Here is a 16,364-nt window from a genome sequence, read left to right as displayed (position 1 = left end):
ATATTCATTTTAAAGTAAAAGATTATACTTGCCATTCTTAAAATACTATGTATTAAAATATATTTATGTATATATATACAAATATACTCTACATTTATAAAGCGTATGAATACTCTTCTTTCATAACATCTTTAATATTCATTTAATAGAATCTAATCATCCATAAAATTTGGTGCATCTAGTGCACACAAAATGGTTGAGACGATTTTAGACATACCCCAAAGAAGATGTCTCTCTCTAAAGAAAACGTACACCAAAACAAAACTATAAATAACATAGAAAAGATTAGAAAATATAACAAAAAACTACATTATATCTTATCAAAAACTTCTTTAAATACAACATTTTCAGTCCTGGTAGGATCAACTAATCCTTCATCACAAAGTAAAATCTTCAGAATATTTCTATTCCTAATTCGGAAAATAGCTACATAAAGTTGACCGTGACAAAACACAGGACGACGCAAGAACAAACCAACTGTTGATAGTGTCTGACCCTGGCTTTTGTTGATTGTCATCGCAAACGACAAAGAAACTGGGAATTGATGGCATTGGAATTTAAACGGTATAACCGTATCACTGGGAATCAAATTCGTTCTGGTGATAAAAACTTTATCCCCAACATTGCTACCAGAAACAATATCTGCACCGATCACATTTGTCCCTAGATCTCGTACAACAAGTCGAGTCCCATTACACAAACCCCCAGCTGGATCAACATTCCTCAACAAAATAATAGGCACGCCTATTTTCAACTTCAACGAATGATTAGGTAGACCAGAACACCTAATCTGGTTCAAGAATTCAACATTTATCCAATTAACTTCAACATCAGAATAGGCATCACTACCATATATTGAATAAGCACTGAGATAATTTTTCTCCTCACTGGGAAACAAGTCAACTATATAATTGTTTATCTCTTCAACATTCTCGACAGTCGGAGCCAATATTGCCCTATCCTGGAAAAGGCTTGGATCACGAAAATTCTGAACCAAATTTGGATAGATTGTATTTACAATATCTTCCACTGGATTTTCCAAAACAGGAATGATTAGATCAGAAGGAATATCAACAAGAAGTTTGTCATTGACCAGAGTTCCACATAGACCTTCACCGATATGAAGTATCCAATCTGAAAACGACCTTAACTCCTGAGCAGTTGATTGTTCCAATCCACTTGCTAACCTCATATTTTTGGTCAATCGCAAAACTTCACAGTATTTCCAGAGGACAGAAGAATTTATGGACGCCATCACAATTTCAGCACGAGAACCTTTTGGAATAACTGGTAAGACTTGCCTGAAATCACCACCAAGAACGACCACCTTCCCACCAAAAGGTAAATCTTTATTCCTATCAGAGACCGAAACCATTATATCCCGCAACGTCCTATCGAGCGCTTCAAATGCTAATTTGTTAGTCATCGGTGCCTCATCCCAAATAATCAAATCGGCCAACCGGACTACCTCAGCTTTTGGACTATCCTTCTTAATCTGACAAACAGTGTCTTTAGTCAGCTCAACAGGAATATTGAACATAGAATGTGTCGTTTTACCACCAAGTAACAACAGAGAAGCAATACCACTAGAAGCAACGTTTATAACAATCTTTTTCTTAGATCACAATCTAGCTGACAAAATTCTGTATAAAAAAGTTTTTCCAGTGCCACCAAACCCGTAGACAAAAAAGAATCCGTGCCTCTTATTCGAAACACAATCAATAATTTTATCGTAGACCACCCTCTGTTCTTCATTTAACTTGGAGACATTTTCATCGTGCTCACGAGTCAAAGAAACAGTATCATACTGCAACTCACGCAACAGCATCAAATTGCTAATTTGAGAGACTAAAGAGTTATTAGGAACCGGCATCCCAGCATAATTTCTCAATGATTTTCCATTACTCTGCAATAGTTTCTCAATTTCCAACAAACAAAATGCTTGCAACTCGTCCTGACTCATCGTTAGATCTACGTTTAACGATAATTAATAAAATATTAGCACCATAATATGATTTCTGTACTATGTGCGTGCGTGTGTGCCTGCTTGTCATATAATAAATTCATGATGAACAAAATTCTTACCGGAATATTATAGCTCATATCTTCTGCGATAAAGAATATCATCAGACAAATAAGCCCAAGTTTGTTCCCAAACTGACAGAGGTCTTCCCATGGAACCAGATAGCAACAACATCACAAAAAGCCTCCTTAGCTGTGCAGCTGACGCTAACTCGATGACTTCCTTAATAGCAGAAACATACTCCTTATCATCTATCAAGAATCCCATGGCGGAACATGCCTCTTGAAATGTATCATAAGTAACACCATTCATGGTTCTTATACTTCGAAAACTGGTACAACCTCTCTGCACATTCAAAAGCATCCGCATGTAGAAAAGTTCACCAGATGAGGGATTAGCGAAACTCAATCTTCCAATTGAGAATCCCCTCTGTCTTGGCTTCCACCCCTTGCTATTCAAACAATAGACAAATTTGTCTGGATATTCAACATATGTTAAAGACCGCCCCTCCGGGAACCGCTTGTTGGCCATCATCCAACCCGTAAACATCATCAGCAAATCTTTGTTCTGCAAATAAACATGAGTAGTGATATCAGCATCATCGAATACAACATGTTGCTGGTTCGGCAAGTGAAAAGTCAACCTTTGTACTGCCGGCCATCTATGATGAATATCATAAGCAAAAATTCTCCACATGGATTCAAGCGGTGACAAATAATGACAATCGTAATACTGTTTGATCTCATCAACCACCTGAGAAGATTCACCAACATCATATGTTTCTCCAACAGTTGTAGTCACCCGATCCGGACCCTTATTGACATACTTAAAAAGATACTTAATCACATTTGACTTGTTACAGAACTCAAGATTTATGTGAGCTTGATATTTCATTAACAGTAGTGGATTATAGGGCACAACAAATCTGTTATCAATATCAACATCGTTGATTTTCACTGTGACACCCGTATTACGACGTCTATATATTGGATAGCCATCCTCATCAAAGCTCGTTTGGTCAACGAATCTTTTTGGATAAAATTTTGAGCACTTACCATCTTTCATGCAAGGAGAACTTGGTCTAAGTCGACCACAGGGACCATGGATCATGTACTTGGTGACGACCTTATAAAGAGATGGAAATTTTTGGGGATTGGGTAGCTCGGTACAGATGAATTCATCAACAATTTCAACACTTTGTAAGTTGTTTTCCACGTTAAGCCAAAGTAACATGTGTGCATGCGGTAGATCTCTTTTTTGGAACTCAATAGTATACATACCTAAAAAATACAAAAACATCCTAAAGAATCCAGACAACTACATGTCTGAAGACAACAGACAGAGATTGAGATGCTAAGTGAGAAAAGAACATACCTGCATTAAGTGAACCAAAAAACACACCTTCCTTGAGATCGCTAAGGAGGCACTTCAACTTCGCATGAAATACACGACAAGAGATATCAGGACGATCAGCGATGGGAATTCGCTCTCGCTCTGTAAATCGCTGAAATTCAGGCCAATTTGGATTACACGTAATAGTGAAGAATAAATCTGGATAGCCAAAATGTTTACAAATTGCCATGGCATCCTGACAACGGTTAAACATATAACGTCTACCACCAGTGAAGGAAGAAGGCAAAATGATTCGTGTCCCAATTGAAGAAGCTTCATCATCGCCACGATGCATAGCCTCCTCTATTCCTTGAAGGACTTCTCCTCTAGTTGTACTTTGCTTCATTCTAATCTCATGCAACCTTTGGGACTCAATCATGGTGAAACAATCAACAACAAATTGCTGAAATAACCGTCTACACTTGTGAATAATTCTATCTTCGTGTTCCCTAATCTGGAGACGAAAACATATGAATTCCCTAAGGGAAACCCTTGTTCTCCTTCCAGGAACATATCCAGGCTGTTCACCTCGATAACCAATGTTCATCTGGTAACCATCCTCACCATATGGAAACAACAAAGGATACTGTAAGGGCCAATACAGAGCATGAGTTTCATAAATACGTTGCAACTGACCACCAGTAGATCGAACAATAATGTCACGGCCATGATTCGACGAATCAAAATCTCCAACAATCAAGGCAGCAACTTCATCGCAAGAAGGAGCATTGTAAATTCTTCGATCAACCTTCCTTTGCAAATACAACTTCAAAGAGAAAATCTCAGATGGATGACACTGATAGAATTCTCTGACTCTTCGAAATGACTGTGCTATGACATTATGAGTATCGATCATTTGCAACAAATCAGCTATCAATTCTTTATCTATCTCAGATGTTTGCCTAAAAAAAATATAAATTAACCACAAAGATATATTTAAAAACCACACAGAATACAAATCTCATATATTTTGATATATCATTATTAGCAAAAAAAGACCAATAAGACTTTATAATGGGAACAAAATACAGTATAACTATCAGATCACAACTATAAACCTGTTTTTCAATACAAATAACACTAAAACATCAAGAAAATACAATAAAAAGACTGAGCAACAAAATATCAAACACACATACCCAAAGTTTTGCTGCATATGCATTATCTCGTGCTGAGTGTCGTATATATATAACTGGGCAAATTTAGGCTTCTGACCAGGATCTGGGAGCAAACTTCCAATCCGATCATAATTTTGACCACTTATTATAAACTGTGGTGGACCCCTCCCATCATTCACTGAATCCAATACCTTACCGCCAAGAGACGTGAAGACAAACATACTATTATAAGATCGAATATTTTTTTGGAAGTACAAACTCTTGCTATCATGTCCGTTAATCAAATTATATAACAAATCTGGGGGCTTTCGGAGATAAGGTAACTGAATTTTTCCTTTTGAGCAACAAACAGTAAAAACAGGACGATTAACTGTAGAGTCTCTTTCAACACGTTCTAATAACCAGAAACACACGCCACAAAGTGAACATTCATAGTTAGGATTACCAACATCAAGGCAACCTGGCAAAGATAAAGTCGAAAAAAATATGCACAACAACAAAAGAATTTCATCTCAATTATGTGGCACGAAATATATTCAACATAAAATGAACAAACCATTAGCATACAGATAAAATATAGAGTAAATACTTGACTCCTTTAAATTTTGTCAAAAAAATGTATCACAAAACACTACTTTTTTACACTGACTGAATAATATCTCATCACAGAAGCACAATAGAATCTTTTAGCACTAAGCAAATAAGAATAATATTTTACTATTCTTGAATAATAAATACTTTAATACAGAGAACGTACCTTGTATCTCACTTTGCAAGAACAGAGGATGATCAATAACAGAACCAACTTGACTGAATGAATTTATCGAAGGATCATATATTTCTGATTGGTCTATATCATCCATTTTGATTTAAAATAACACAAACTTATGTAAATATATATTCGACAACGAAAAAAAAAATTAATGATGAAATAAGAAATCAATTAATTATCTAATAATCAGCATCCAAATTGAACATTAAAAATGTAATAAACTATGAAAACCAATGAAAATTAAACATTGTTTTATCAAATAACCTATTCCAATTAAAGCTAAATGCACATTTAAGAACAATTTGATTTGTGCTAACATTAGAATAAACTTTGTTTCATTATTTGAATCACTCATACTAACTATCAAGGTTCAAATTAAATAATCTAAATTACTATTAGAATTATGTTGTATATTTTTGAGACTTTAATGACTCAATTAGTCAATAGAATGTTGTAAAATTTTGAACCAAGTGCCTATATATTTTTTTTTTACTTGAATTGAGTCATTTCACAATTTTTTTTCTGAATTGGCTCCCAAGAATTTCCTTTTCTTTTAATTGAATCCATGCACCATATTCTTTGTTGTAAACATCTCCTTATACAATTGACCGAATCACTATCAAGAGAGGCATAATTGAAAAAACTAAAAAAAAAATTTTGACGGACAGAACTAAAAGAAAAATTATTTATATGGAACTAATAGAAGATTTCCAAAAAATTAGAGGAACCCACAGAATAGTTAATTTTTTTTTTAAGATACAACTATTGATTATGACATCAAAGTAAGAAAGTTTCAACAAATACCCCTTGTCTATTATTTAGGTAGAAAAGTTAATTAATTAACTGATTACATGAATCCAATTACATAACCAAAAAACCCTTCATATTGTCCAAAACAAAAATAAACACTAATTAAACAATTTAATAACCTCTATTACTTGTGTATGTTTAAAACAACTATATAAATTAAACCTATCTACTGATCTAAATGATTTCATAAACAATTTTATAATGACATTAGTTATTTCAACAAGATAAGACAACTGGTCAGGCTTACGCTAGCTAATCTAATTACCTTCAATAATTGTGCGCTTTGAATCAAATTTCGCGATTATGTTAGCTAATTTAATGCACAGCTTTAAAACAAGGACTTCTATAATAACTTTCCGAACACAAAATAACTTATTTAAAAGTTGTTATTAATAAAAGTCCTTATATTTTAAACCCTTTTTCTAAAAGAACTTATTTATGAAGTTTAGCCAAAGTGGCCGTAATAGTTAAAATAAACCTTTTAGGTGTAAAAGTGTAGGAAAACAATAATAAATCAATAAACCAATCTGTTATTAGATATAATTCATAAGAACTTAAAATATAATTTAACAAAAACAAAATTGGACAGGGATAAAATACTTAAAGATAATATTATACCTGACAAAATAAGATTTGAACTCTGATTAACATTCTAGGACACCTCAACTAAATTTTCTAAAAAATAAAAGCAAACAGAAACATTGGAATAATATAAGAAAAATAGATAAATTAATAAGAATACACAGAGTAACTACAAAAATATAAATAGAGCAATAAAAATTACCCAAATAATCATTCAAAGAGAGAGCAGGGATTGAGGAATCGAGGACCTCTAAAACATTACAAAACGAAAATAAATTACAAAGACTCCCATAGATATCAAATCACTGAAAGTTGGAGCAAAAAATACTAAAAGTATCACGAAGGTCAATTCAATACTGACCTCTTGCATTTCGATGGTGAGTTTGTGTTCGCTTTCTTTTCAAAGAATTACGCATATATTCTCTAGCACGAACAAAATTATGAGACATCTTTGTTACTCGTGCTAAATAAAACTAGAGGTTGAAACATAAATCGCAAGAACTACCCCTAATTGATTCCCAAAAACACATCACATTGTTAAGTTCCTATAAGCAAAAGATAAAAAAAAAAAGGTAGGGGGAAGGGGTGGCTGGGAAGAGAACCAACAAAGAACTAATATAACCATGCACACCTTTGATAACGCAGAACATAAAAAAAATAAAGTATTATAATCAACACCAATAACTAATTGAGATGAAAAGATAAAGTTGTACAACAATAAAGAAATAAAAATAAGAACTGCCGCATTTCATTAAAATACTGATAGTGATATACACAATTACATATGGCTATCTCTCCTATGATAAGGAGGATCCCAACATCTGACTACATATCCTAGTATGTAACCTAAAGAGGGTACAACATTGAAAATGTGTCCAATCCCTAGCAAAGTCACTATTACAAAAGGAGGAGTTGAGAATAGACCTAGTTGGCAGATGACCCAAGCCAACACAAAAGAAAAATCCCTATATCTGACAATCCTATTTGTTGGACACAATCTAAAAAGGTCAAATCAAAATACCATCCAGCCAGCATCATTACATTTCGATGTATTTGGAATCACAAGCCTTCCTAAACACTTGTAGATATACTATATAAACTACCTACACCTAGACACAGCAGCTCAATACCATACATTAAATCAAACTCCATTAATCTTGGCAATCTTGAACCCACGCCCATCTACATCAGCAGCCGCCTCTTCAAATTGGGGATTCAGATTTCTCTTGCCCTTGGAGGTGACAACATGATTTTCATGAATAAGCTTCTCTCTATATTGGGAAGGTGCATCAATAACATGGGACAACACCTCCTATGACAAAGAAATTAACAAAAGCTACGAAAGTCACTCAAGAAATGCAAAATCCATTTAGAAACAGCACACATAGTAAGGAGGAAAAAAACATTATATAACAGCACCTGAGTTTCTTTTTCTGGTGAGCTAAGCAATATATTCAGTTCAGCAGAAAGATCATCACTAACAGTATCATTGCTGGGTATTTTCTCATCTTTTCCATGTTCACCATTAATTAAGGAAGCAAACTCAGTCCCTCCGGAAACAGCATGCTGTTTTTCAGCCAGAAAATCAATGAGAATTGGGGATTTAGATAAAACCCCATAAGACTCACCAGCAACTTTCTCACTTTTGATAAAAGTCTTTGATGACTCCTTCTTAATACCAATATCCCTTTCTCCACAGGGAACAGATTTGTGTAAATCAGGCTCCTATTCATATGCCACAACAGTTTAAAAATACATAAGACCATAAGAAAAATTCACCACAGCACAATAAAAAAAAGAAGAAAACATGAATTCACGCAATCTAAAAATAATTATATGTATATGTAACCTTTTTTGGAGTTGACTCATCATCAGCATCATAATCCGGAAGCTCAAACATGGCAATAATGGTGGGATCATCACATATTCTCCTAACTCGAAAAGTGCCATAAAATGTATCATGTGGCATACCTTTGGTATCAACCTTCAGCAGTAACCTCTTTCCAATGAGCCCTTAGAATATGGGAAGATAAGTATCCCCACATACAAGCTATTTTGAAAGTAATACATAACAAATACAGAGTTTAAATAACAGATATCACATCCCATAAAGTGAAGAATACACAAAAGAAAACTAAGAACATACACTTGCATCTCTTTGAACCTCGGTAAACAAGTCAGCACATGATTTCTTAAGCAAATAAGATGCCTCACGATCAAAGAGAAGAAAAATACCCTCCCCACTATGATCTTCAACTGTTATTTTAATTTTAAATCTGCGGAGAGAAAAAAAAGGAACACAATGATTCAGAATAAATAATACCAAGAAACATTATTTTTATAAACAATCCACAAGACAAAATGAAAAGACATTTTGAACGAAATTTCTGACCTTGGAGTCACATTAGTTATGTGCTTCAAACAAAAATCACAGTAATATGCACCATTTTGAGGATAGATACCATTTCCACACACACAAGCAGAATACCACCAACCTCCATCCTCAACAATACCTTGGATTGTACCAAAAATGATAAAAGAACCCTCCTATGCAATGGGCATTCCAAAATTTGTTAACAATATGAATGAAAAAACAGATCTGGAAGTTGTTCTTTAATTTTCTTTTTCAGTTCATATGTGTATAAAATAAACATAAACACAACTAACTCAAAAGAAGACAACCTCATTATTATCTTGAAGCTCTTCAATAGTGCATTTTCTAGTTAAACGCATGAAATCATCTTCCAAGGAGACAACTTTACCCTCATTTGCAATAAAGAGTGGCTGGGTACCATTGACACCTTGCTCAACTATACTAAAAAAAATGATGCAAACACTTGTACTTGTTACTCCAGATTGGTTCTAAATAAAGAATACAATAAGAATGAACAAAATAAACAATGCAAACCTCTGCCTGAATTCAACAACTTCAGGAAGATCATGATTAAATAATATTTGAGTGGCATACATCACATTTTGAAGGCCTACTTGACCTACACAGCAATACAGAAAGAGTCTAGCAAAGTTTATTGGAGACAACACCTAGAGTACCAATAAGATGTACATAAAACAAATAATGTACCCCTAAAGAACTTGACTTTTGCAAGTTGAATGACTACAACAGGCTGCTCCACATAGCCAGAGGCAAGGAAATGATTTACTTGATTAACATAGTTCCCAAATAATGCACAGCGCACTGTAAGACTGAAACTCAAAACATGACAAAAAATGAAACAGAAAATAAGAAAAAAAGATGATTAAAACATAAAAAGAAACCAGGAGAAATGACTCAATCAACATACTCTTTTGGAGTTAATTCCAGCACAATAATTTTCACAATTTTTCCCTATTTTGCATATTCTTTCTCTTCTCCCACTGAAGTTAAAAGACCAATGACATCTATTCCAAATAAACACAACCTATTAAATATTCAAAGCATTTGTTAAAAAAACTTGAATAACAGCATACCAAGAAGATAGACACACCAACTAAAAAATCATAATCTTGGGTCATGTTCAGCAGCTCAGAAAAAGGTAAAATGTTGAAACAAGTCTTAGGGATAACATCTTCATCAACAGCTACAACAGTGGTTCGGTGAAGGAAAACCAATTTGAATTCATGAGAAGTTGCTCTATAACTACCATGATTTGATACAACAGTAAAGTATGCCATTCTATAAACTTGACCTTCAACTATATGATCCCTAAACATATTAAGGAGTGGTTTCTTAACTGTAGCTTGAATTTTTCCACACTGGAAATCCAACAAAAGAACAAAATCAGATTAATAAAACACATCATTTAAACTTGAAAACTTATAAAAACAACAACTAACACCATATTTAAAAGAGAAGCCAATAGGGGCTAACATGCTCATCAAGGAGAATCATCTCCATTGTGTTAGGAACCTCATGGTTACCAAAAGAGGGTACAACCCAAAGCCTTAGAACCCTAACTTTCAGCCTCCAAGCCTCTCTAGGAGGATGCATTTTGGAAATCATATCAAATGGAGGAGGCATTGCAGAGGAAAAAAAGGGGATAAACAGAATTGATGAAATAGATAAAAATGTGAACAAAAAAATTTTCTGAAATAGACAAAGTTTAGGAGGAAATAGAACACAGCAGAATGTTTGTGCATTGAATGTGGTTCACCAACCATCCTTTTATAGAAAAAATCCAGCACACAAGGCTCACCTTTTTGAATTCAAATTGAGGATGGAAATGGAGGGAAAACAAAATCTGAGTCCATATGCATCTCCATTCAATGGCATAGAGACAACTAATCATAGGACCAAAACCTGAACCAACACAAAAACAGGAAAAAAAAAGTGAAACTTTCAAGAAATCAACAAATAGAGAACAAAAATTGGGATATCACACCATACCTACTACAGTGCACCTAAATGTCATTATATGATAGGGAAGGCAGTCATCAACTACCCCCAAACAATGATTCTACTCATGACAATGAGAGTTGGTAAATGTGTTAGGTAGGGATACATTGGAAATAGCAGCTGAATGGGAAAAAAAGTATAGACAAACATCAATAAAAATATGTCAATCACATCAACATTCATGAAATGGATGAGAATGAAACCTAATACCTTGAACAGGAAGGAATGGAATTGGGAATGCAAAACTTAAATGGGAGTGGCATAAGCATGTTCCTTTATCAAAGAAACAAACAACTTCATGACAATCAGCTAGACTTCTTTGCAAGAGGTGAAATATACAGCAACTTTTACATAACCAATAAAGGATTAAAATGCAACTGAGTTGACTAACAAAAGGTTTCATCAGATGCAAATAAATCAGCAAGAAGCTATGAATCAAGTCCTATCAATCACATCACCACTCATCAAATAGATTATATGGTAGATTATATAGAAGAGAATTCCCCAGTGACACAAACAGTGCAGAAAATAGTATAAAAACTCAATGGATTTGTTGAATATACACAAAGTAAAAAATTAAAAATAGATTCATCAATTTTCAAAGAATCTGACAGAAAATTCCAAAGAATGTAACCAAGAACATGAACCCAGAATCAAACCAAGTCAGATAAGAGAAGTTGATTCTGAATGCAGAAAAAATTATAAATTGCTACATTCAGCCCAAACAATTCAAAGGGATTAGTGAATGAGAATGAAAATTCAAATGCAAAACTTGATTAGGAGAGAATGAAATTCGGAAACTTTCAAGAAATCAACAAATAGAGAACAAAAATTGAGATATCACACCATACCTACTACAGTGCACCTACATGTCATTATACCATAGGGAAGGCAGTCATCAACTACCCGAAACAATGATTCTACTCATGGCAATGAGAGTTGGTAAATGTGTTAGGTAGGGATACATTGGAAACAGCAGCTGAATCAGGAAAAAAGTATAGACAAACATCAATAAAAATCTGTCAATCAAATCAACATTCACGAAACGGATGAGATTGAAACCTAATACTTTGAACAGGAAGAAATGCAATTGGGAACGAAAAACTTGAATGGGAGCGGCATAAGCATATTCCTGTATCAAAGAAGCAAACAAATTCATGACAATCACCTATACTTCTTTGCAAGAGCTGAAATATACAACAACTTTTGCATAACCAATAAAGTATTGAAATGCAACTGAGTTGACTAACAAAAGGTTTCATCATATGCAAATAACTGAGCAAGAAGCTATCAATCAAGTCCTATCAATCACATCACCACTCATCAAATAGATTATATAATAGTAGTAAATTATATAGAAGAGAATTCCCTAGTGACACAAACAGTGCAGAAAACAGTATAAAAACTCAATGGATTTGTTGAATATACACAAAGTAAAAAATTAAAAATAGATTCATCAATTTTTGAACAATCTGACAGAAACTTCCAAAGAATGTAACCAAGAACATGAACCCAGAATCAAACCAAGCCAGATAAGAGAACATGAGTCTGAATGAAGAAAAAATTATGAATTAGTACATTCAGCCCAAACAATTCAAAGGCATTAGTGAATGAGAATGAAAATTCAAATGCAAAACTTGAATAGGAGAGAATGAAATTGGGAAACTTTCAAGAAATCAACAAATAGGGACCAAAAATTGAGATATCACACCATACCTACTACACTGCACCTACATGTCATTATACCATAAGGAAGGAAGTCATCAACTATCCCAAACAATGATTCTACTCATAGTAATGAGAGTTGCTAAAATGTGTTAGGTAGGCATACATTCGAAATAGCAGCTGAATGGGAAAAAAAGTATAGACAAACATCAATAAAAATCTGTCAATCACATCAACATTCATGAAACGGATGAGATTGAAACCTAATACCTTGAACAGAAAGGAATGGAATTGGGAATGAATTGAAATGCAAGTGAGTTGACTAACAAAAGGTTTCATCAGATGCAAATAAATTAGCAAAAAGCTATGAATCAAGTCCTATCAATCACATCACCACTCATCAAATAGATTATATAGTAGATTATATAGAAGAGAATTCCCCAGTGACACAAACAGTCCAGAAAACATTATAAAAACTCAATGGATTTGTTGAATATACACAAAGTAAAAAATTAAAAATAGATTCATCAATTTTCAAAGAATCTGACAGAAAATTCCAAAGAATGTAACCAAGAACATGAACCCAGAATCAAACCAAGTCAGATAAGAGAAGTTGATTCTGAATGCAGAAAAAATTATAAATTGCTACATTCAGCCCAAACAATTCAAAGGGATTAGTGAATGAGAATGAAAATTCAAATGCAAAACTTGATTAGGAGAGAATGATATTGGAAATGCAAAACTTGAATAGGAGAAGCTGGGTCTATAAACTGACTTTGATGAAAAAACTCTGTCAATCACATCACCATGGAGAAAGTAGATTAGGTAGAAACCCCATACCTAGAAGATGATTCAGAAAACCAAACCCATGATCAATAAATATAAGAAAAGGTAAGTAAGAAGACAATCTTTATAATCATTATAAAATACCAACAATTGATGAAATACACAAACCACATGCAACAAACAATTCAACAGCTAGCAAAAGGAGAAATGATAATCATACCAACGAAATCTAAAAAACGAAATGAAGAAGAGGAAACCGATTCATAGACCATCCTCAAAATTAACAGCAACTTCCAAAGAATGTAACCAAGAACATGAACCTAGAAACAAACCAAGTCACATAGACACAATTTGTAAATTAGGAATTTCAGGAATCCTAGGCAATAGGATCTGGCTTCACCGTCGAACAGATACGAAAAATTATCACAATTTCCACAATTAGGAATTTCACAAACCCTAGAGAATAAAATCTGGGTTAACCGTGGAACAGATACCAAAATTGATTACAAAGATGTACACAATCAAGGGAAACAAAAAGCATGAAAAGGAAAATAGGTTTGGATACACCTAATTGATTCATTGGAGATCTTCAATTTGAGACTCTATCGGGAAACCCCTAACCTGCGATGAACGGCACCAAAGCAAATTACCAAGAAACAGAGGTCGTACACAGAGTTTTATAGGGCAGACGAAACGAAGGTAGGAGAAGAAAGCAAAGCCCCTAGGGTTCCAACTAATCATTACCTGTTCAAACAAATCCATCAAGAAGGCAGGTTGCGTGAGCGATTCACCGAAAGGAAATGTAGGTTGCGTGAGAGAGAAGGTGAAAGCGATGGCTGACGGCGGAAGGACACAGTAGCACATGGAGCCCTGAAGATGCAAAGCCACGCTGGAGGGGATGCCACCGTGGAGGAGAGCCTCCACCTGGGACTGGAACCGGCGTGGAGTGCGGGGAGGTCTCCAGCTCGGAGATGAAACCACGGCTATCTATAGTTATATAGATTTCACTTTATACTTACATAAATCTAGTAGCTAATAGCAAATTTTTAAATAGAGCTCAGATTTATAATAAATTAACTTTTAATCTATCGAATTAAAAAATACGGTGGGAATAAAAAATAAAAGGTGAAAATTCAAGTGAAGTCGACTTCATGTGAAGTTGATATCTGAGAGCTGTTAGATAAAAATTTAGTCAAATCAGTCAAATCATCTAACGGCTCTCAAGTATCAACTTCACGTGAAGTCGACTGCACATGAATTTCCACCAAAATAAAATTGCAAAAAGATTGTATCCCACCAATGACCAAGAAAAGAAAACGAATTGTATCCCATTATCCCACCTGAGTTATTCATAGGAACTCGAAGTTAAGTTCCAAAGTGTTGTGGCCGACACATGTGTAAAAGTGGCAAATGTATTTGGCTATTTGCCTCTTAAATTGCCACACCAAGTTTTATACCCAGCTATAGCTAGGTTGAAGTTGAAAAGAGTCATTTAGGGTGTGCGTGAGTGAGCGAAAATGCGTATGATAAATAAAAAAATTGAAGTAGTCTTTAAAATTGTTGTATTTATTTAAATAGTTTCTTAAATTTTAATTCTATCCATTATATCTTTAAAATTAACAAAAAATATATTCGATTAATCTCTAACAACGTAATGAGTCATTTGATAAAAAAATTGAAGAATTAACAAGATACACTTTTGCTAATCTTAATCTTAATTGGTATATTTGGGATAACAACTAATTTATGAAAGCACTTAGGAACTTAAACCCATAGAAATGTGTATGGTCTAAGACCAAAATAAAAAAAAAGTTACGATTATAAAATTTATTTTTAAAACATTTTTCGTGGTTAAGGCAAATCCATTCAATTGTAATGCTAATAATACACATGTACACTATATACACTACTATTCACGTAAACTGTAATTAGTATAAAGATCTCAATATCATGAGATGTGTGATGTGTCATGTATTAATCACATCACAACAAAGGAAAATGTCCTTTGGTGTTTGTAGAATTGGAGCTGTGGGCATCAATTCAGGTTACTCAGTTTTTTATTTTGTTTTACGATGAAATTAAAATAAAAGTGCATGTGAAAAATCAGCCTTTTATGCTGTTGTTTCGTTTATGTTACTTCAATTATTGGTTATTGGATTAAAATAGATGATCCCAGGCAGCGGTTGCTGACTTGTACTGTAATGGCAAATAATGGCATGTGACGAGTGGCTTATTTATTAGTTTGTTAAAAGAAAAGTCGTTGCTTCTGTGTATAATGTTCCACCATTCAGTCCATCCAATGCACAAAGCAAACAAAATCACGCAACCTAGAATTAAATTTTATGATTTAGGTTATAAGAAATTCTTATACGCTCTTAAATGACACCAACACTTTCTTATTTTTTCACTTCTATTGAATGTATTCGCATTTTATTATGAAAATGAATTAACTGATGATTCATCAACTCGTTAGAAGATTGTGATCTAGGTAACTTCATTTTTTTTTTCTAAGTAAAAGATTAAATCACCCATCAGCTTAACAAGTTTTGATTAATACACATACTTTATTAAAATTAGTTTTGGGGGGTCAAATCCATTTTAGCTGTTGTCAAAGAGAACGTAAGACAATCTACCAACTACCACGGAGTGTACGCAACGAACCCTTCAAATTTGTGAAACGCTAAAAAAATTCAACTTCTAGAATTAAGACTACCAAATTGGCTGCTAGATACGAAAACAAAATCCTTTTTCATTTTCAGGATTCTTTTTAAAAAATTTTGTAAAAAAATATGGAAATAGAAAACATAATTTTATTATTTATAC

The 16,364-nt window shown here is 33.8% G+C and overlaps 4 protein-coding genes and 1 long non-coding RNA gene across 6 annotated transcripts; all 5 read right to left on the bottom strand.

Annotated features, from left to right (window-relative positions):
- LOC107636158 (ATP-dependent DNA helicase pif1-like) lies at positions 311-1,540 on the bottom strand. Its single transcript, XM_016339683.1, has one exon. The coding sequence runs from the start codon at positions 1,538-1,540 to the stop codon at positions 311-313; it is 1,230 nt and encodes a 409-aa protein (XP_016195169.1).
- Positions 1,622-1,963, bottom strand: LOC107636157. The gene has a single exon (XM_016339682.1). The coding sequence runs from the start codon at positions 1,961-1,963 to the stop codon at positions 1,622-1,624; it is 342 nt and encodes a 113-aa protein (XP_016195168.1).
- Positions 2,093-5,396, bottom strand: LOC107636156. Its single transcript, XM_016339681.1, has 4 exons — positions 5,291-5,396; positions 4,555-4,993; positions 3,398-4,317; positions 2,093-3,303 (listed from the first exon to the last, which is right to left on the bottom strand). The coding sequence occupies exons 1-4, from the start codon at positions 5,394-5,396 to the stop codon at positions 2,093-2,095; spliced, it is 2,676 nt and encodes an 891-aa protein (XP_016195167.1).
- Positions 7,400-9,539, bottom strand: LOC110270542. Of its 2 annotated transcripts, XM_021120150.1 has the most exons (6): positions 9,380-9,539; positions 9,090-9,244; positions 8,844-8,973; positions 8,547-8,747; positions 8,117-8,422; positions 7,400-8,009 (listed from the first exon to the last, which is right to left on the bottom strand). In XM_021120150.1, exons 4-6 carry the CDS (start codon positions 8,664-8,666, stop codon positions 7,839-7,841), a joined length of 597 nt encoding a protein of 198 aa, XP_020975809.1. In that variant the 5' UTR covers positions 8,667-8,747; positions 8,844-8,973; positions 9,090-9,244; positions 9,380-9,539; the 3' UTR covers positions 7,400-7,838. The 2 variants fall into 2 exon arrangements, with proteins under 2 accessions (XP_020975809.1, XP_020975810.1); XM_021120151.1 differs by lacking the exons at positions 9,090-9,244; positions 9,380-9,539 and having other exon boundaries at positions 8,844-9,027.
- LOC110270951 lies at positions 9,606-14,517 on the bottom strand. Its single transcript, XR_002360773.1, has 4 exons — positions 14,286-14,517; positions 11,942-14,162; positions 10,891-10,994; positions 9,606-9,690 (listed from the first exon to the last, which is right to left on the bottom strand). It is a non-coding gene; the product is annotated as an uncharacterized LOC110270951 (long non-coding RNA).

The sequence above is a fragment of the Arachis ipaensis genome, chromosome B04 (genome assembly GCF_000816755.2).
Source record: "Arachis ipaensis cultivar K30076 chromosome B04, Araip1.1, whole genome shotgun sequence".
NCBI lineage: Eukaryota > Viridiplantae > Streptophyta > Magnoliopsida > Fabales > Fabaceae > Arachis > Arachis ipaensis.
This window is presented reverse-complemented; position numbering and strand designations above follow the sequence as displayed.